Below are 22,064 nucleotides of genomic sequence, written 5' to 3'. Positions count from 1 at the left end.
ACAAAACAAAGTTTCACAGAATCATAGAATGGCTTGGTTTGGAAGGGACCTCAAGGATCATTAAGTTCCAACCCTCCTTCCATAGGCAGGGTTGCCAACTGCTATTTCAAGTACTAGATCAGGCTGCCCAGGGCCCCATCCTAGATGTCTTGAACACCTCTAGGGACAGGGCACCTACAACCTCTCTGGGCAGGCTGTTCCAGCACCTCACCATCCTCTCAGTGAAAAGCTTCCCCTGCCATCTAATACAAATCTCTCTTAGTTTAAAAGTATTCCCCTTGTCCTATCACTATCTACCCATGTAAAAAGTTGATTTCCTTCCTGTTTATAATCTCCCTTTAAATACTGGAAGGCTGTAATGAGATTACATGCTCTTGTTTCCACTGCCTATATATGCCTTTCTTTCCCATCAGTTTGACCAGCAGGTCCTTGCCAAGCCATACCAAGCCTGCTATTCTGAGGGGTGGAGAGCTCTTGCACCCTCAGAAAGGCATCCTTAAAGAGTAGCCAGCTTTGCTTCACTCCTTTGTCTCTAAGGACAGATTCCCAGGAGGTCTTGTCCAACAATTCCTTTAACAGCTGAAGTTCACTCTCCTGAAGTTCAGTGTCCTGACCCCACTCTTTGCCAGGCCCACATTCCTCAAGGTCATGAACTCAACCAGCTGCAGCCCAGGCTGCCTCCAATCTTGATGTCTTTAATGATCTCCTCTGCACTGGTGAGCACCAGGTCAGCAACACTTCACCCCTGGTCAGTCTCTCCAATACCTGAATGAATGTTATCATCGATGGACTCCAGAAGTCTCCTAGATTGCTTGCAGCTTGCCATGATGTTTTCCCAATGGGTATCCAGGTGATTGAAATCCTCCATCAGGATGAGAACCTGTGAGTGCAACACTTCCTGAAGCTGAAGCAAGGAAACTTCAGCAACAGGCTCCCCACCACCAGCTGTCCTTTATTGAGGCTTTGCTTGTAGACTCTAAGCTGATGTTACCAGCAAAGGGCCCACTGAGCTTAAATGGAGCAAGAGAGCACCCAGGAGACAGATTGATCACGAGAAAGCTTTCCTATGTAAAGCTCTGGATATCAATGCCTTACAGATGCTGTGAAAGAATTATGTATGCACAGGGCTGTCAATGGAAAAGCAAGATCATGATGTAAATGTTGCTGGAGCGAGAAACCTTACCTATAACAGAGCAAAAATAAAAATGCATAGTCAACGTTGCCAACCTAAACTAGACAGCTCTTGGAATGCAGGGGAGCTGTGAAATGAGCACCTGGCTAGAAGAAAAGCCTCAGATGAGATGGCTGTTGGCTGAGCTTCAGCATGGAAACAAAGGCTATAAATCAGAAACCTTTCTCACTAGTATCAGTGCCTGCATTGGGCCTCAGCAGTGTTTGTCTCCCTGGAACACGCAAGGGTAGCTGATCTCAGAGTAGGTGGTCTGAAACTCTCATTGTTCCTCTGTCTCTCGTTGCCTTCCTCCTCCTGACAAGTGAGGCATAGATTTATGTTGGGAGAATGGCCCAAAAGCTCTACTAAAGCAGTGGGGAAGCTTTCTGCAGGGTGTAATCATCTAAGGAACAAAGCAGATATTTGGTGCTGAGGAGCTTTGGAAGCAGCTGTTTCCCACCCCATACCCACCATGTGACAGGACCTGGCTTGCTCCTCCTAGTCTCAGTGGCAGCATCCAGCAGAGCTACTCTCTTGTGGCACCCTTCAGAGTCAGTTAGAGTGCTGAGGAAGAGGCGAGGTGCTGTGGCAGCGATGCCTCCATTTCCAATCCCCACTTAAGGGTTTAGGCTGGTGTCTGCTGTATTCTTACCCTGATGCATAGAGGGGCAAGGACGAAATCTAGATGTCCTGTGGTGGCTGCTGTCTCAGCAGGACCTGTTCATCGTAGTGTTTGAAATGACAAAGATGTGAAAGAAGTGCACAGTGATGGCCTGAAGTGCAAATGGGCGAAGGGTGAGTAGAGTGAGCTGATCGTGGACCCGGGCCTGTATTGCAGTGTGGGCTCAAAGGTCAGCACCCTGGTGTGAAGCCTCTTCTTAGATTTTGCAAAAAATCTTTAATCTGTGTATATATACTGTAAACACGAGTATGCAGTCAGAAAAATAGGAAAGTATGTTCCAAGATCAAAATTAACTTTAGGTTAATACATCACAGCAGCTCTTACTGATTTATATATTTATATGTATATATATATTTTCATCTATGCTCATTTCAGGATGAATAGATTTATGCAAGATTGACCTCATTTCCATTTTGGATGATTGGTGTGTTGCTTCTTATGAAGACAACAACTGATCTCCAATAAAGCAGGAGTGTCCTTGTGCTTCAGAGCTGGTACCTGAAACAGAGGAGAAACAAAATGCAAATCAATTCACTTCCTCTGATCAAAGACAAATATGTACGGAGGAAAAGCTAAGCAAATCCTTTTCTTCCTACTGAATCTTATGAAAATTTTACTAGGTCCAAAAAAAGTTTTTACAGTGGAAACTTTCTACCTTTAATACTGCACTTACTATGTTTTACATCTCTTCATCTCCTAGGCTTACCACCTTCACAGAGGGATTTATTGGATTTGCTGTCTATACGACAAAAGACAGTACAAGTCTGTAACTTCAGTTTTCACACTCACTTTGAATTCCAACAAAGGCAGTTAAAAAGGCTGCATTTAAATATTAAGTTTTCAAGCTTAGTAAAGGCAAATGGGCATTTACCCTTCTTTCTCCTACATAGAAATTATGTACAAAGTTTATAGAGATAACATCTGGGAATCTGGGAAGATTTCTTGAACAGCACAGTTCCCACCAACAGGCAAACAAAAGAGAAGCCATAATGATTAATCTGCAAACAGGGTACAAGCAATCTGCATTGTTTCCATGTGTTTGTTGGCTAAAATACTGCTGGCAAATCCTGTCCCTTTATCACCTTAATCCTCTGAGTCTGGAAGGAAAACACAGAAGCGCGCTTCAAATGGAGAAGCACCCTCAGCCCCTCTCTTTGTTAACAACTTGCTTTTCAACATTGCATCATCTCGGGGCGTTATTTGACTTAATGTTTGAGTTCCCATTAGTATATGTGAAACAGACAATTTACCATCTCTAGGGTCTTGGCTGACAATTATTCCCTTGATGCAAAACATGGATTTGCTTTGTGTATGCGTGCAAGATTCTTCCTACCACTGCACTTTCTCCTGGGATGTCACTCAGCTGCTCTTTGTTCAGGAAATACTGCCTTTTGAATCTGGGAAATCAAACCACCAAGGCAATGCATTGTCTCAAGTCACGGTCTGTACATCTGAAACAGAGAACTTTGCTGGAGAAAGCAGTAGTGTAAGCTGTGTTCTTGCTTACTTGTTTGCTTTATTAGTTGCATGCATCTGGTGCTCTTCTCACTAAAAAAAAAAAAAAGAAAGAAAAAATGGCACAAGAATCAAAATCATGGATGTTGTTTGCTAGCAAGCATCTCATATTTCCACCCTAGAACACAAAACTCTTCAACAAAATCCAGCACTGCAGCCCAGTGCTTGGTGTGTTATCACACCCCACGTCTGCTGGGCAGGCACAGAGAAGCTGGTGAGAGGAACAAGAGGCTCAGTAGAGGCTCCTTCACACACAGCCTGGGTTCCTGCGGGGGGATAAGCAAAAGGAAGCAAGACCTGGTGCACTGAGTGGGGGTGTTGCAGAGGGACTTATCAGTCAACAGCTGTGAGCCCAGACTCCTTGCAGCTGATAACAGATCTGCTCATTCAGCCTGACCACTCATGCATGGAAAATCAAAGAAGATTAGGATCTGTTTAGAGACAGGGAAAGGATTAAAAAAGCCTCAGTAAACTCCAGGCTACCAGAAAACTCTCCTCAATGCAATGTGTGTAGTAGAGGAAGATTATGATCTGCTAATGTTCTATGATACAGAAGGTCTGCTCACCCCTTTCAGCCTGAAATTAGGAATATTTATATCTGAGTTTCACAGTTTGAGTTCTAAGTCAGTAATGTTTTATAGAAATACTGATGATCATTGATCTATAATTACTGGTGACCACAGAACCCCTTCAAAGTGGGGAAGGGTGCAAATCAAACCCACCTTTTTCCAGCACTTTCAGTATTAATATTGCAAACATTAAAAAGCTCCCAGGTCTATAAAACTGCACACAGCATTACAACTGAGTGCATAAGACTATATAAGGTATAGTTGCCTTTTTTTCTTAATGAATTTCTGCACTTACGTCTATGTGTTTCGCCTACCATGTTCTTGCATGCTTGGAGGTGCATAGTAGCTGCTGCCAGACTCTGAGGGTGCTACACAGGAGCCAAAAGGATTAGCACCTTCTGGGAGGAAGATCTGTTGCTGTGTCATACTAAGTTATGGTGTAAGTTCCAAACACCAGCCTTACAGAGCATCCTGCACCCAGTTAACACCCTATTTAGAGAGGCCCCTCAGAAGCACCCTCATGCCAGAGCTTGACATCTCCTGGCCTGGGAGTTTATAAAGTCCAGAGAGCACTTTCTGTCTGAGAGACACTAACAATGCAAATACAACCAGAGTCATTATCATTATGGTCCTTTCATGTTCTTACTGAAATCACTGATGCACCTTCTGTGTCCAGCTGACCCAGCAGTATTTCTTGCATTATAGGATTCTGATTCCACTTCCATTGTTAATGTTCATTACTTTCTTGGAGAGCTGCAATTTCATTATTAATACATCAGCGTAAGAGAGCACAGATTACATAAAAGCATTTCTGAGCATTAGTTAAATATCAGTTTTAAGAACAAAACAGACTATCTCTGCCAATAGTGTGCTTCTTCTTGTACAAATACTTTATCACTAAAATTGCAGAAGTACACAAAAAAGGCTTCTATTGTCTATAGCTGTGTAAATAATTGTTTACTCTCTCCTATTGCTAAGGAAAATCAACATTGCAAGTTTGATAGGTGGTCATCATGACTGCTTGAATCTGTCCAACAGTGATACTGGTAAATCTGAAACATGCTTGGGATTGTTTTTCTATGAGAACTGAGGGGTGAGTTCCTTGTTTGAGCTACGTGACCTGTGGCTACAGTGTGGTCCTCTTGAAATTTACTGGTCTGAGCAGGGCAATGGCTGTGCTCTGCTGCAGGCTTAGGGGCACCAATTGTAGAGCCAAAGCTGATACTGTTCCTCCTGCATTCCCACAGCCTGCTCATGGGGGGTTCCTGGTGTCCTTTGGGTCCATTATCCCAATGAAATGAGAAAGTCTCCACCAGAGATCCAAGGTCTCACCTCTTGAAACTCAGCAGAAGGTCTGCTTTAGAAGAAAAGCTCCTGAGCTTCAGCGCTCATGCCATGCTTTCATATTTTTGCCTTAAAACTAAACTCTGGGGTTATTCAGAGATCCTTGCACAGGAACCCTCTCAATCCATGCAGGAAAGCCTTGGTGCTTGCACTGCTGTGCTCCCTAGTTTTAGCTCATTGTCTGGGGACCTCTTTAAAATGCAAGCTAGTTATGCTATCTCCTTCATAGATATTTGTGAGGCTGATGCTCTGGATTAAATTATTTTATGTGCTGTAAACATTAGCTGAAGTGCTGAGGTTCTTTTTTAATCAGGGGCACCAGATTAACTCGCAGTTAGTCTTTCAGAAACTCACTTACTCTTAACAAGTTTACCATTATATAGGTCCACAAATTTCCTGTCTAGCTTCTTTTGGCGCTCTCAGATAAAAATGCCATCTGGGAAGGAGATTTATTGGTTTTGAGATGATGTCCCTTTCTTATCACCTTGTTTTGCTGGCCCTGAGCTCATCCCAAGATAGTGGTACTTACCTAGACAGCATCAGTTTCTGTCAGACACAAATTGTGGAAAAATTAGTTTAAAATACCTTGACCTTTCTACCCCAGTAAGATAAGATTTCTTTTCCATATTAAAACCTCTTGCTAACATAAAATGTTTATATATATGCATTTATATATATATATAAAATAAATAAAATGCATACAAATACAAATAAAACTCTTATGTCTATCTTGCAACATTCTGCTGTGCCTTTACAGTAAATTCTGTCTCAGCTTTGTTGTGGAAGGATTTATATGTTGTATCTACATTTATTTTTGCAGAAATTAATTTGGGGCTTTGAACAGCATCTGTTGCTGTGCACTAGGATGCCAATGCCAGCCAGCAGGGATTCTGTGGTCTTTTATTTGAAGACCTTGAGCTCAGCTCACTCTTAAATATTAAACTCCCTGCATATGGCTTTTCCAGATGGTGCTCTTAGGGGGCAGAACCTGGGCTTTCCCTTGGAACAAGAGTACTGACTTTGAGAAAGGAGGCAGGTGCTGTGGGTTTTGGTGTAAACTGAGGAAAGGGGATCACTCTGTCAAGGTGCTGTTATGGTTTGGTTTGGGGCTTTATTAATATCAGTATTTTGGAATTCTGCTTTGTTTCTTCCAACCAATTTACCCGAGCAACAGCTGGATTGGCCCTTGACCTTTCCACTTCCCTTTGTGTCCATTTGTCTTGTGGTTGCCTTCTGCAGGCCAGCAAGGAGCTCCAGCTCAGATGTGGATGGAGAGACAGGACTGAAGGTTTACAGAGGAGAGGAGCCTGGGGCTGCTGGGCTGCTGGGCTGCTGAGTTGTGCTGCCAATCTACCTCAGCCTTGCAAAGGGAAACTCTTCTAGTCCCCATTGGGACTAGAAGAGAAATAGACCTTGGTGAGGCTCAGGAGGAGGTGAGGTCAGTCACTTCACCTCATAAACAATGAAGATCCTTGGCTGAGCTGAGGGATAAACGTTCCCTGGTTTTAGTTCCCTGAGTTTTGTTCCTGCATGGATTGTGACTGTGGCTGCAGAGATGTCTTTCCTTTAGTGAGTAAAGAAACACTGTAAGAATAAATGGGTCCAAATTTTCTGAAACGTGCAGAGAAATACTAGTGCATGGATCAGGGGAGGATGTAGTCTTTTGCAGTGGGGTTCATAGCATTATTTATTAATTGCAGTAATGGTAAATTGTGACAAGACCTTCAGCAGTTTATAGTGTGTCCTAGTTGTTCGTGGCTGGCAAAACTTGGAAGGTCCCTAGACATTCTGCCTAAGAGTAAAGCACAAGGTCTGCTGGAATAAGAAAAGAAAAGAGAAGGGAAGGGAAGGGAAGGGAAGGGAAGGGAAGGGAAGGGAAGGGAAGGGAAGGGAAGGGAAGGGAAGGGAAGGGAAGGGAAGGGAAGGGAAGGGAAGGGAAGGGAAGGGAAGGGAAGGGAAGGGAAGGGAAGGGAAGGGAAGGGAAGGGAAGGGAAGGGAAGGGAAGGGAAGGGAAGGGAAGGGAAGACCACCCCAAAACATGTGGCAAGCATTGCTTTTGTGCACTCTCCTCCACCATAGGACGCTTCTTTTCCTGGGGGGATATTTCTGGATATAACACACTGAAGCTGGTGGGGTACACAGAGCTGAGACAGGAGGGTTCTTTGTCCCACCCATGATATAGGTGGGACTGGCCCACTGCTTTCAGTAGATGCTTTTATGATAACTTTTTTTTCCTCTGAAACTTCATAGCTAGAGAGAAGGAAGTTAACATACAAGCAAAGTTCATTTTTGCTTTTACTTCCTGTAAAGTTTGTACTTACTAACAATCTCTTATTTTCGTCCATGTTGTGTTTCTACCACCAATATCTTAATTCAATCAGCGACCCTGCTTTCACATAGTGTCTCAGCTGTGACGAGCTGACGGTGCTTCACGCTGGCCCCATACACTCCTTAGCTTCCCATTTAAGAGCATTTGACTCTATTGGTGGCTCTAGACATTGGCTGGAGAGATAGGGTGATTTTTACAGGACTCTTTGATGAGTATTCTGTATTTGTTGCTCTGCTAATGGAAGATGTGAGAGCCACATTGCCCCTGCCCCAGCCTTCACAAGGGGAATTATCGTCATGTCAAATTACAGCTGCTGACTCCTGCCAGACAACCCCTTCTGCCTTATCTTATCTATCTACATTTTTTAATGCCATGCTCATCATCGTGGCATCTAAGTGCCTTAAAAGTTTTCCATTGCTTCAGAGGAAAAAATACATTTATGGGTGTGTTAGTGGAAAACTTTCCCTAGTTCTGGCTATTCAGTCTGTCTGTGTGAACACAGATGATAAAGGTTAAAGTGAAACAGCACCGAAAAAGCGACTTTCCTGTGCAACAACCTTTTAATGGACAAACCTGATCCTTGTTGACAGTTTGTTCAAAATGCAGGGTTATGTTTAGGGATTAGCTGGATCCTGCAATGCTTCTGGCACCCGCAGTGCGACAAGATAGCAAGCGCTAACATGAACCCACGCTCTGCCCCAGTTTGTGCTCTCTCAGTATTAATCTGTTGTCTTCAGCTGACAGTGATCTCGGGTCTGATTTGAAGCATCTGAGGGTTTTTGATTTCCAAGCAGATGGCACATGCATTGGGAATACAAGAGTTTGGCTTCTGCCTTTAAGTTTCACTTAGCAGTACAAACTGTAAGAAATCCGAAAGCAAAGGCTGGTGCATGCTAAATAAGGCAATTTGAACTGGGAATTGCTGAGATGGCAAAAAGCCCACAAAGGATTTCTTCTTCATTAATCATATTTCTGAACGAGACCATCATTTATGTCTCATAAATGTTCTGGGACATCAGTTGTACCTGACTGCTGCCTATTTTTCAACCTGTACCAAAAAGCATGAGAATTTAATATAAGGGCAGACAGGTATGTATATGTGTATGTAAGCATGCATTTCTATTTGTGTGTGTAGTGCCAGCAAGCTTTCCAGAGTACATGTGTGTTGCACTGCCCTCAGCTGACTCCCAGCCAGTCCCTAGTCTGGTCCTGTCCAGAGTGATGCCTCTGTCCTTGTGACATCTCACAGCTTTCAGGTTCCTTATATGGCTCCTGGGATACTGGGTCTTGCCTGTGAGCTGGCTGTAGCTGTTTCCCTGCCTTTCCTAGAGGTACCTCCTGGTGAACTGTACTGTGTGTATCTGCTGCCCTGACCAGAGGTATGGAACAGGCTGGGAGCGCTTTGATCCTCTCCCCAAGTCGCAGCTGATCCACTGAGAACCCAACATGATCTGACAGCTCTACATGTTTTCACCCCTTGACCCAGAGCTGTGTTTGCAAAGTTAGCAGGCCAAAAGCAAGCTTTTGTTACTTGCAGCCTCTATCCAGGCCCATTTTCTTGTGACAGTGACATTGTTTGAGCTCCTCTTTGAGCTAGGGAGAGTGGTGCGTGCAGCCTTTGCTTTGGTGATAATTTGGATGGGGGCAGGTCAGAAGAGGAAGATATTTCAAAGATGTTTTGCTATTCTGTCCTTCTGCTATAGAGATTTCAAAGCAAACAGTAGTAAATGTAGACTCTCAAGTCAAAAGGAATTGCTGTCTGGCAGAGTGTACTTTCATCTTTCTAAACCTCAGGGTGGGGGATCATAGGTGTCTTAGTGCCAGTGAAAACATTATTCTAACTCTCTTAACATCTCACTTAGCCGTATTGCAGATTGCCTTTTAGTATTTTAGTGCTGTAGCAACTTGCAAACTATTCCAGCATTTCATTTGCAAATCTCTGCATTGTCAAAAGTCAGCTTCTTCTGCTGATATGCTCAACAACAAAAAAAGAAATAAATACAGAAGAACACAAGAGGGAGAGAGCTTAATTTGGCTTGCAGATTGGACTTCATCCCACTCAAATGTAGTCAGTGTAAAGCAAATAATGTGCAGCCATGTGGATTCGGCTGTAGGAGCTAGCATGCTGCCTTTGATCTTGAAGAAAGTATGAACCTTCTGGATGTGACTCAGCAAGGTTCTCACTCACATGCCTAATAAAAAGTATGCAAGCCATCCTGTTGAAGTCGTTAAGATCACCCATGAGCCTAAATTTAAGAGTGTGCTTGAGCATCCTGCTGAACTGTTAATGAGGGAGGCTCCTATTTATCTTAGACAATGTTGCTTAGACTTCCACTGAGCTGTGCAACAGCAGAAGTTGAGAGAGAAAGGGAGATTTTTAGCCCATGTACTTCTGATGCAGACAGTTTTCTTTCCAGAGACACACTTGCTAAGTACTGCATGGTTGGGTTTGCTGCATGCTGAAAGATTGCTTCCTCTGAGCTCGTGCTCTAATTTCCTGTCTTGTAATTAGCTCTTCCACATGGTTACCTCAATGTGCACAGCATGCAGTCATATGGTGAGCTTATGCCACAGGGCATCCTCACTGGGCAGAATCACAAGGCAGGATCTGTTGAGCCATAACACGGGTTGACAGCAGTGGGGGGGCCTCCCTGTGAAGAAACAACTCCTGAGCCACACTGCTGTGTTGAGGGATGCGTTCTGCAGCAGTCTGTGCTTCTAATCATGGAGGAGAAAGTGAAAAGAGATGGACTCTGTGCTCAGAAGTGGAATCTGAGCAACTCAACTCCCCTGTGGTGGTTTGGTCACTTAAGAAAGGTAATGCTGGTTCCCCATGGATAGCTGCTGGCTGGGGAAAAGCCTGCTGCCTCCAGGGCCACCAGCTTGGCCTTTCCCACTCATATGGCTGGCCTGCTGCTCCTAAAAGCCCTGGGCAGTGCTCGCTTTTATGTGCCCTTAGTTGAGTTTCAAGGGCCTGGTCTTACAGTACCAACTGGTATCTCTCTGTTAACTTCCATGGATGGCACCTGAGATCAGCAGGAGAATAATGAGGAATTATCCCTGATTTTGCCAGATCTGACTTGGTCTGGGTTGTCCAGGTTTCTCTGCACTGAGGGATGCTGGACTGAAGCAGAACAACTTTGACTCCAGCATTCCCAAAGCCAGATTTTCCATCTGTAACCGAGTGACTGAGTAACCGAGGTTCCCAATTAAAATATTAACCTGAGGTAAAGTTTCAGTGAAATCTCTTCCTTCAGACAGCAAGGATTACCTTTTGCGCTATTTGCTCTCCTGTAGGATTTCAGCTTCTTTTTCTCAAAGCAGCCCTCGGTGTCTTGTTGCTTTTGTGTCAGAGCAACCGGGAGCGAGGTGACCTGAGCGCTTCCAGAACCATGGTGACAGCAGAGCTGATAAAACAGAAACAAGGCTAATTCCAAACTTGTGAATGATGTCAGATCAGCCTCTTGATGAGAAAAAAGATGAGGTGAGAGAGGAGGGAGAGTCCACTTGAATGCACTAACCTGGATATGGTAAAACATCTTGTACACTGATTTAAAGCTATTTAAAATGCTTCCAATGTGTTCTATAAAATATTGCTTGATGGCTAGATATTTGAGGATACTTATGGAGATCTTTATCTCTTCCTAAGGATGGCCTGTGTCCTTGGGTGACTTTTAGCCAGTAGGAATAAGTCTTAGAGACACACTATGTTGCAGGATGGGTGCAGCTCCTTGCTAGCAAGCAGCAGCAATCTTCCCCTTCCTGTGCCTTTCCCCCATCATGTGAACTAAAACCCAGGTGGATGGATTGCTGCATCCTTACCTGCACTTCCAGTCCTTTTCACCTAGCTCTGCGCATGTGTGATGCTTCTCTGAACACAACCCAATAGGTGACAGTGCAGAAAAGAGCACCCCATATACTGCTCTTCTTGTGTCGTATGCAAGGGAGTTTTGTTTGTGGAGAGCTTACCCTAACACTCTGTACTGCCTTAGACTAAGCAGACTAATAGACTCTTTCGACACCTCTGCAGCATTGCCTGCTGGGGTAATCATTCAGCGGTCGTGGCTCTCTGCAAACAGCAGTGCTGAACTCGCCTTTCAATTACCAGTTTATTAGCCTAAGATGTCTGGGGAGTGGAGTGGTGATAGCCGTATGCCAATAGGGCTGTGGGCGGCTTGTGAAGTTCCTTGTGGGGCACCAGAAGCAAAGCCAAGGGTCCGAGCAGTTCTGTTAGGCTGGTGACTGACAGCATCTGACATAGGCTTAAAATAACCCACCTCAGAAAAGAAAACACATCCGCCTACACGTGAAGGAGTCCTGGTAAGGGGCAGCTAAGCTTGGAGGTCACTGCTTGTGCTCCCCCTTTGGCTGGGAGTCAAGGTCGAGGTCCTAACCTACCAGCAAACCCTGCATTTGATGATGCAAGTCCAGCACCTGGGCTTGTGGGAATGTCCACACACTGCTTAGGGATGGATGGGTGGCCTCAGGGCTTTTGTGAAGTGACTGTAAAACCCTTTTTTTTTTTTTTCTTCTCTGAAATTCTGAACCAGCATGAGAACCAGTCCTCACCTGGGGCTGATGAAAGCTGGTGATGACATGGCTGCAGCTGGCTCTCACGCTGCAGCTCTCATGCAGCACTTTTTCTGGGCCAGGCCCCACAGTGGTCCTCGGAGGAAAGCTGGGGCACAGAGGCTGAAATAACAAGAAGCCATCATCGCGAAAGCACATCTGCTGGGTCTGGAGTGTGTGTGTAAAGTATGACTGCTTATTACGGGCTATTAAGCAAACCTCAAACTCTTCTGTGGTGCTGGAAAACCAAGATCCCTTGAAATACTCAGTTATGCCAAGAAAAAATAAGGATTTCTCTTTGGCTACAGAAATTTGAGGAACCGTCTCCCAGAACTTTATTCACACCTACAAAAACGCCCATACAGAACAATTTAGCTGCCTATGACTGGATTATCACATAATAATTGCTTCTATAATGTTTCCATTCACTAAGTAGCTTTCTGTGACTGTTCTATATATTTTTTTCTTTTGCCTCTCATCTCTGATTGATAATTCTCTCCTTGAAGATCTTTAAAGACCATCTGGACGTGGTCTTGGGCTACCAGTTCTAGGCTGAGCTGCTTGAATAGGGGTTGGCCCAGGTGACCCCAAAGCACCCTTACAACCATTCTATGATCTCTCTCTGATCTTCAGTATTTTTCTAAATGATTGCTTGTTAGATTAGAAAATGGAAAACCATGTTGGAAATTGCCTTCTTAACTGGTAAAATCTAAAGGAAAATGTTGTCACTTCTACTGGCCAAGATGCAGAATTGCTCCTTCTGTTAGCAGGAAGGCATCCAAGGGATTGTTTATGAGCTGATTTGGCCTGGTTCTGTGACTAGCAGGGTGGGGGGACCTATGGTTCCCGCCCTGGAAAGAGATAAGGGAAAAGGATAGAGGGATGGGCCTAAAACAAAACAGCAGCAACAATCCAAGGAGAAATAAACTAATTTACTAAATAAGATGTTGGAATGCAGGATAACACACTATAATGCAATAAAATTAGAATTGAAGCTCAGAAATCAAATATAATGTGAGAGAGTGTCCAAAAGCCAAAGGCCTCACTCTAATGGTGAGGCAAGACGTGCAGTCGGGATGAGCAAAATGGAGGAGGGTGAGGTTCCATGACTTTGCCAGGCATTTTATCTCCTCTCTGAATGCAAAGTCCTCTGGGGTATGTAGTTCTTCTCTTCTGGGACAGGTACCCGGAACTGGAGCATTAACTCTTTAACTCCCTGAGCACTACATGATGTTATGATGTGGAATACCGACAAAACCAAAAATCATAAAAGCATGACATTCCACCCCTTATTCCATATCACTACATCATGCTTAATATGTACAAACAAAAAACAATAATTAATAAGCATTAAACACACACATAGATATATGTATATATATATACATGGAATTACTGACTGCACTCCCCCAATATCAGATTCCCTTGTGGTACACATTGAACATCCACATTTTTCTGCATCACCCACAAAGTGGACCCAGGTCCCTGGTCAAAAACAGTTCCACGAAGAGGTCTGCCCTTCCCAGAAGATGGAAAGACCCAAACCACTTTTCCCATCGTGCTCTTCACATGTGTTACAGGGACCTTCTCTCCCTTGATAGCATGTAGGGAGCTGGCAGGACCATCAGGACTGATAGATCCTCGAGTGTTGACCAACCAGGTGGCCAAATGCTTCTCCCAGTGCTTAGATTTTCTGCCATCAACACAGTTTTTGACAACCCATTGTATCATTCAATTTTACCAGAAGCTGGTGCATGATAGGCGATATGATAAATCTACTTGATGCCACGTTCTCTGGCCCACGTATCCACAAGTGAATTTTTGAAATGAATCCCATTATCTGACTCAGTTCTTTCTGAAGTGCCATGTCACCACAGGACTTGTTTCTCCAGACCCAATGGTTATTTTGCTGTTCTTCAGTAGCCCGACTCTTGGGCACATGAGCATCTACATGGCGCACCTTGACAACCATATTCTTTATTCGGGCAGCAATATCTTTCCACAGTTCAGCAGCCCAAATAGGTTTACCCCTTCTTTGCCAGTTATTTTGCTCCCACTGCTGTAACCACCCCCATAGAGCATTTGCCACCATCCATGAGTCAGTATAAAGATAAAGCATTGGCCACCTCTCCTGTTCAGCAACACGTAAGGCCAGTTGGACAGCCTTTACCTCTGCAAATTGGCTTGATTCTCTTTTACCTTCAGTAGCCTCTGCAACTTGTTGTGTAGGGCTTCACACAGCAGATTTCCATCTGCGATGCTTCCCCCCAGTACAACATGATCCATCAGCGAACAGGGCAAATTTCTTTTCATTTTCTGGTTGTTCATTGTATGGTGGGGCCTCTTTACCACTTCTTCTTCTGCTGGTGTTCCAAACTTTCTACCTTCAGGTCAGTCCATGATCACCTCTAGGATTCCTGGATGGCTGAGGTTCCCCATCTGAGTTCGTTGTGTAATCAGCACAATCCCCTTACTCCAAGTGGCATCAGTTGCATGATGGGTGGAGGGAACCTTAAACATCCAGTTCAGCATTGGCAGGAGCTGCGTTTCAGTACCGATCACTTTGGAAGCATCTTGAACCCCCTCATACACGGCACCAACACCAGGCACAGTGGAAGTCCTAAAATCATGTAATTAATTTAAAGTGCTAAACAAGCGTGATATATTGCAACACCTAGTCTTGAGGTTTTTACTTATTTAAAATCCACCAGTCAGAACCACTGTAAGACAGTTATTTTGAGTTTCCTCATGCTAACTTCCTATCCTCAGCCTAAAAACTGAACTGAAACACATGATCAGAGTTTACTTCTGTTCACCAGGGTTGGAAAAGACCTCTAAGGTCATCCAGGCCAACCGTGCACCCATCACCAATATTTCACACAATGTCTGACCAAAATAGATATTTTGTCAAATCTTCAGAAAAAATCCTTTTTGCTGCACAATGAGGCTACATTAATGAGAGTATGAAAATTTCCATTCATATTTTCATTAAAACTGTCTGCTGTACAAGCACACACCTGTGCATTTATGTGGTCCGACTGATATGCCTACAAGTGGATGCAAAAGAACATATGTAAGGTGACCTTAATGCAGAAACATAATTTAGTGACCTCGGTAGGGGGGATGAATCTGCTGCATGCTGAGCAAACTGTTAGCAGCGAAGTAAACCGGTGGGAGCTCGGCATGCTTTGTAGTGTAATGCAGCTTGCAGGTTTGTACTGCAGATGTCACCAAAATACATTGCTCCATTTGTTCAGCAGCACTGCCTAATAGCAAGGGGCACTTTAGGCAACACATCTTCCTTTCAGGGCTCTGGCAGCAACTCAGTGCTTTGTGCACTGCACGTCCAACTCCTTCCATTATTTCATGTGGAACAGGGCTGGAGTCCCAGATTGCTCCTGGCACAACAGTGAAATCAAACACTTGCGCAGAGGTAGAAATCTGGGCCATACTCAGGAGGAACAGGATGTGATCCATGATGTTATCCCCCTTGTTTATGTTTCGCTCTGTGGTTTGGATGGCAGGTATTGCAGAGGTACCTAGAAGGATTATAGTCTAGCTCTGTCACAGAGTGTTCAAATTGCTTTTTTACCTTGCACTGCCTAGGAGACTGAAATGTGATGCAAGTGCCCTTTCTCCTCCCCAAGCAGGCACTTCTGTATGCACCTCCTTCCTCTCCAGTGGAATTGCACCCGGGACTGAATGTGGCTCATTTCATTTGCTTCCAAGAACCCAAAGGGTAGCTCCTGTTGCATCTCGTGGCCACTGCTTTTGGTCAGTGTTAAAAGTGACTCTTGCACGGTCAGCAAATTCTTCAGAAGGAGAAAAGCCGCCCTTAGTCCACATGCATATTACAAAGGGTATTTTCAGCAGCGTGCAGCTGTAATCAGCAGAGCTCAGCTTGGCAATTTTAATCCTCTGCCGTCTAGTTGGGGGCTGCTTGTTATGCAGTCAGCATTCACTCAACATAATGGTTGCTACCTGCCAATGTGCTTTGAGGGATATTGTTAGCATTAAATTTGCCATTTACATTTTCATGTTTGACATAATTGAGGAATGAATGCTCTTATGAAAATTAAACTTGTGGTCCTCCTGGACTACAGTAACCCTGTTAAAATGTAATGCGATTCTTGATGCGTCTTCTTTAGGTTTTTATTAAATAGAATATCCGTATGACTAATTCCCCTGGCCTTAATGTAGGCTGGGAAGGAGCATTATTGATAGAGCTGAGCACAAATGGCCCTCTATACTCAGCCTCTAATGGCCTAATAATGCATTATACTTGAATCAGAAATACTTTGAGTTGTAGTGCTTATTGCCATTATTGAAAACACCTGGATGCTCCATTCATCAAGGTTACATCAAAATGGGCCCATTTGTTTATTAGTCTGTCAGTAAACATCTTTATTTAGTTTCATGTTCCTCTGCTCTCGGTAACATCGGGGAGGATGAGACAATGTAGTGTATCTTCCTGTGGTTTCCTGTTATTAGTTTTTCTTGAAAAAGAAAGATAATGAAAAGTTTGGATGGCTTCATAAAGAAAACATTTTTCATGGACATCTTTTTATTTTTTTAATTTTCTTTCCCTATTTCAAGAGGAAACTGAAAAAAAAAAAAAAAAGCACTGGGTATGCAATCAGGATGCTCTCACCAGATCGCACAAACAGGCAGATTTTTCCAGACTGGGATTTTAATGTGTATTTAATGGCAGACAGCCTCCAGAGTATTTTGCTCCCTCTGCGACAGCCCTTCTTTGCCCAGCGGGGTTTGCAGTGGGAAAAGGATGCTAAGGGACTCGTCCAGCTGCTGGGCATCACTGGCACTAATAGCCAGACACCTGCACAGTGCAGACAGGCGTGTTTAGGAGTGAAGGAATGGAGTATTGCTTAGCTCTGTCAGCAGGCCTCCTATGCTCTCGACACCGTATCACTCAGTCGCCTTTGCCCCTTTTCCTTTCTTTTTTCTAAAAAGATGAATTAATTTGTGTTTGCACAGTGTTTTGGGGCTGGCTAGGGTAGAGGAAGGCTGTTCCAGTTTCCACTAAAGAGGAAAGAGTCGTTGAAATATTCTGGCCATGCAAAACACCATCTCTTAGACTAGCTGAAATATTTTTCCTTTGTCAGCAAATGTTAGCTTTGACTATTTATTCAGGATTTCTTTTGAAAGGGAAAACTTCAAACATGACAGCTTTGACTGTCATTTTGAAAACAGTGAAAAAAATCAACATTTGAGACTCAAATGTTTCTTTTTTAAAACTGAAAAATATTACAAGGCTTTGTTTTGATATTTCCTAATCAAAATTCTTTAGAATCTGTAATTCTGTGGAGATTGTAGCTGGGAATTACCACAGAGAGCTCCAGTACCACCTTGGAGGTGAATTTAGCTCTAGCTGAACCAGGGTTTTCCTTATTTCAGGCTGGACACCACACTGTTATTCCTGTCACACCTGGTGACACTAGAAGGAGTAGCTGGGGATTTTTTCCTAACATGCTTATTGTTATTTTTATTTGTATTGTTAAACTGTTGATTGCCCAGCCTTCAAAAAAAAGTCCAAGTAAAGCATCTGGACTGGATCTTCCCACTGAAGTTCAGCACTTCTTTCTGTCCGAACCAAAGTCTGCTTCAACACAGGAACAGCTGCATCTGTCACTTCTCTGACCCTTCCTTTCCCCTGGGGAGGGATGAGGGAGGCAGACAGGAAGGATGGGCTCATGGAAGCCCTGGCTGTCAAAAGAAGAATTATTAAGAAATGGAGGCTCCATGTGAGCTCACGGGATAGCCCTGAGCTGGGGCTCTCCCGGCTAAGGGTAAACTTATGGGCATCTCGTGCCTCTGTGATGTTTGAGGCCCCCAGCAGATGAGGACCCTCTGTGGGACTCCTCCTGCTGCCTTGCCCTCTTCCTCTGGACTTGGAGAAGAAAAGAAGAGAGGTCTTGGGGAGGAACAAGGGAGAGGAACAGCAACAATGGGCTCATAGAACCCTGGCTGTGAAAAGAACAAAGGAAAAGGAAATGGAGGTTCCAGGTGAGTCTGCAGGATGGCCCTGAACTGGAGCTCTTCCATGTAATGGTAAACGTACAGGATGAGAGGATCAGCACCAGCATCGAAGCAGTCACTTGAAGGGAGGTAGACAGACCCTGGTACCCCAGGGTTCAGGTATGCAATGACCTCTGGGGTAAGATCTCTTTCTGGTCTGCCTGACAGTGATGGTGTAGTGACCCATCTGCTCTGATGGAGGTGGATCCAATTCCATCAGGTCGTCCTCCAGAGGTGGATCCACCTCCATGGACTCTCCATTACTGCCAGGCAGGTCCACCTCCATGGGCTCGATGTCACTGCCCATTTCTATCAGTCACTTCTTCTTTAAAGGAGGCTGCTCCATCCTCACTCCAGAAAAGACAAACTTCTTGTCTATCTCATTTGGAGACAAACTGCCACCCACCAGCTCAGTCCACTCAGCGACTGGGGTTCTGGATGCAGGGTCCCCATGTTTATAGAGCTCACTGGCCATGGCAACAGGATTCCAAGTGCCACATGCTGGCCCAAACACAGAGAGAGTGGGCAAAGCATGCTGACACCCCACAGGCAGTCATGGGAGATGCAGTCAATATAAACTGTTGAGGTTCAAGGGTTGCATCAGTTGTCCTTTCCCAATTCTTATCTCTGCCCCAGGAGCGTGAGAAGGTGGCATCTCTTCTGCCCTGATGCCAAAGCAGAGGGGTGTGGAGGAGAGGGCCTGGTGTCCTCTGGGCACTGCACTGGGACTGCAGGGGGTGCGCTGGAGGGCCTGTGAGGTCCTTGGGGCCTGGTGCTGGGGTTTTGCACCCGGAGGATGAGAAGTCCAATTAGGGACTGCTGTCCTCAACACGGTCTTGTCTCAGAATGGGTGGTTGAAGGTTATGCCAGGCCCTCCATGACAGCATGCAAATAGCTGGATATCAGTCATGCTTCCAGATAAGCAGTTTGGACAGATTCAATGTCTGCAATCTTTAAGGGTCTTAGAGTACTTAAGGGCAGAGGCACAGGTGTGTAGCTGGCTGTCCCCCACCAATCAACCCCAGTGTACTTCAAGCAGCATGGAAGAGTTCAGACCCTACCATCAGGTGAAGAGAAAAGGGAAGTGTTGGTTTCCTGTGCAGTGACTGAATTGCAAACGATGTGCCAAGAACACACACAGATTGCTGATGAATCAAGACCAAAGCCAGTTGTATTCATGTGTCAGGTGATGGCTTGCTGTGCCTATGCTAACATGTACCAGGTGATCCCAATGTGCCCCTTTCTCCTGGATGTTTGCACTGTTTTGCTTTCATGCCTTGTATGGATGGCAGGAGGCAGCAGCAACTATTAAGCCACCCAATGTACAAACAAAGGCAGGTTTCCCCTCTTAGCTAAGTCATAATGTTTCTCCCTTCGGCTCATTGTTTTTTTGTGAAGGCCTCTGTTGCATATTCGGAGGACTAATTGTTGGTGCCATGGGTTTGATTCAGTCAAGCTCAATTAATTTTGGATACCACAGGGAGGACAGAGACCTGCAGCCTCTCTGTGTGCCGGTTCTACATCTGAGCACCCTCATGGTGTCAGTCCTTTCCTTTTGCCTGACTGGGAGTTGTCCAAACTCCAGCATGAGCCCAGTGCCTCTCATCCTTCTACCACTGAGCACCTGTGAGAAAAATCAGGTTGCACCTCCCATGCTTCCAGTAGGCAGCTGTAGTCAATACTCAGACTCTCCCTGAGTCTTCTCAAAGCTAAGCAGAGGCAGCTCCCTCACACTGCCCTGGGATGCCATGTCGCCTGGGCCCTTCCCAGTCCTCAGGCCCTGGGATGGGCCCATAGAAGGACAGATAAAATGTGAGAAGGATAAGCCTTACTGCTCACTTCATCTCCGCCTGTCCAGGTCAGGAACAAACCTCAGAAATGACCTCACATATTAGGTGTGTTTCCATGCCCCCACATAAGCTGCTACTCTGTTTTTGAGCTTGTGTTGAGCTACTGGTCATGTGTTCTTTTACAAACAGGTCATTCTTCAACCAATCCTATGCAGTTCCTGGTATTGTCTTCCCAAAAACATTACAGAATCTAATCTCAAGAGAAGTTTTATCTTGATCTGTCCTCTAGTACAGGATAATTTAGTACTGAGGATAATTTCAGAGTCTCTAATAGCTTAATGCATTACATACAGTGTCCTTTTTTCAGCACAGGGACAAAGTTTGTGTGGCAGATGTTAGGAATCGTTTCTAAATAGCTGCACAGTCAATATCAATAATATAAAGGCTGATCCAAAAGTCATGCCTCCTATTTTATTATGTTCACACACAACATCAGAGGCAGATGTTGGTGGTATGGCTTTAGAGGTGTAAGCTTCCCACCAATATTCCAGTACACTCTGTCGCTGTGTGACAGATGGCAGCAGAGGAACAGTTGGACCAAATGGCATCAGTCATGTCTGAAGCAAAGGTATGTCATAGAACTCATACACGTGGAAAAAATAGCATCCACTGACATTCACTGATGCCTGCTGAACTTTTATGGAGACCTAACAGTGGATGTGAACACAGTAAAGGTTGGACTGTATGGGCAACATTTTTCTAAGAGCTATGAAACAGTGGGTCACCTCTGCTAGTAGACATTTTTAGAAGTGCAGCTTGCAGTTTCCTGTTCATCTCTTGTGAAAATGCATAGCTAATGGCCTGATCTAGTTCAACTCCCTTGCTAAAGCAGGTTCCCTAAGGTAGGTTGCACACGAAGCATCCAGGTGGGTTTTGAATAGCTCCACAGGAGACTCCACAACCTCTCTGATCATCTTGTTCCATTGCTCCGTAACCTTCAAAGTAAAGAAGTTTTTCATCATGTTCACACAGAACATTTTATGTTTCAGTCTGTGCCCACTGCCACTTGTTCCTTTGCTGCACATCAGTGAAAAGAGTGTGGCCCTATCCACTTGACTCCTGCCCATTAGATATTAACTTGTATAAGTTAATATAACTGACAAGTCGTCTTTTCTCCAAGCTGACAGTCAGTCCCATCTCTCAGCCCTTCCTCATATGGGAGATGCTCCAGGCCTCCAATCATCCCTATGGTCCTCCACTGGACTCTGTCCCTCTCTCTCGTGAATGGTGGAGCCCAGAATTGGGTAAGCATGGCCTCACTGGGGCAGAGCAGAGAGGCAGGATGCCTCCTCTGGTGAGGCCACACTTTTGTGAATGCACCCCAGGATACCGTCGGCCTTCTTGGCCAGAAGGGCACACTGGCTCAATGGCCAACCTGTTATCCAGTGGGACACTTAGGTCTGTGTCTGCAGAACTCCTCTCCTGCAGGTCAGCCTCTAAGCTGTACTGATGCATGCAGTTATTTCTCCCCACGTGTAGAACTCTACACTTGCCCTTAATGAACTTCATAAAATTCCTCTCTACCCAACTCTCCATCCTGTTCAGGGCTCATTAAATGGGAGCACAGGCTTCTAGAGCATCAGTCGCTCCTTCCAGCTCCATATCACCAGAAAGCTTACTGAGGGGCATTCTATCCCTTCATCCAGGTCATTGATGAATATATCTGAACAAGACCAGAATGCAGAAAGCCTCCTGTTACAGTGTATGTGAGCCAGTAGGTGACATGAAACCTAAGAAGGCAGAGCTCTTGTGTGTTTATCTGGGTTCCTTTTCCAAGGAGATTGGAAATTTGAAGACTGTATGACCTGAATGGAGGTCACAGAAGAAATTGGCAGGAAAGTAACTGAGTTTTAATTTCTGAATTTGTTGTCCTTGCAATCCTAGATGGCCCCACAATAAAAAGAGCAAATATTTCTGCAAGCTGCTTCGACAGGCTTGCTGTTGACACAGCTTCATGTAAGAACAGTTCTAGATCATTTGCCTGATGCTGGTAATTAAA

The 22,064-nt window shown here is 44.7% G+C and overlaps 1 protein-coding gene across 1 annotated transcript; it reads right to left on the bottom strand.

The window, feature by feature from the left end:
- Positions 1-1,331: 1,331 nt before the first annotated feature.
- LOC116226986 (uncharacterized) lies at positions 1,332-15,029 on the bottom strand. Its single transcript, XM_090142289.1, has 6 exons — positions 14,379-15,029; positions 12,180-12,302; positions 10,882-11,017; positions 4,584-4,690; positions 3,104-3,401; positions 1,332-2,351 (listed from the first exon to the last, which is right to left on the bottom strand). Exons 1-4 carry the CDS (start codon positions 14,505-14,507, stop codon positions 4,665-4,667), a joined length of 414 nt encoding a protein of 137 aa, XP_089998415.1. The 5' UTR covers positions 14,508-15,029; the 3' UTR covers positions 1,332-2,351; positions 3,104-3,401; positions 4,584-4,664.
- Positions 15,030-22,064: the final 7,035 nt, after the last annotated feature.

Source organism: Phasianus colchicus, chromosome 6, assembly GCF_987193195.1.
Source record: "Phasianus colchicus chromosome 6, bPhaCol1.hap1.1, whole genome shotgun sequence".
In the NCBI taxonomy this organism is placed as follows: domain Eukaryota; kingdom Metazoa; phylum Chordata; class Aves; order Galliformes; family Phasianidae; genus Phasianus; species Phasianus colchicus.
The sequence above is the reverse complement of the archived record's forward strand: the minus strand, read 5'-3'. Positions and strand labels throughout refer to the sequence as shown.

Bases quoted from the DNA above. Each gene is read 5' to 3' on its own strand.
- LOC116226986 (XM_090142289.1), bottom strand. From the start codon at position 14,507: ATGAACAACCAGAAAATGAAAAGAAATTTGCCCTGTTCGCTGATGGAT. The intron at 12,303-14,378 runs GTAAAAGAGAAT...TTGTTATTTCAG, and splicing joins AGTTGCAGAGGCTACTGAAG to CCTCTGTGCCCCAGCTTTCC. The intron at 11,018-12,179 runs GTGAGGACTGGT...CTGTTTTATCAG, and splicing joins CCAGCTTTCATCAGCCCCAG to CTCTGCTGTCACCATGGTTC.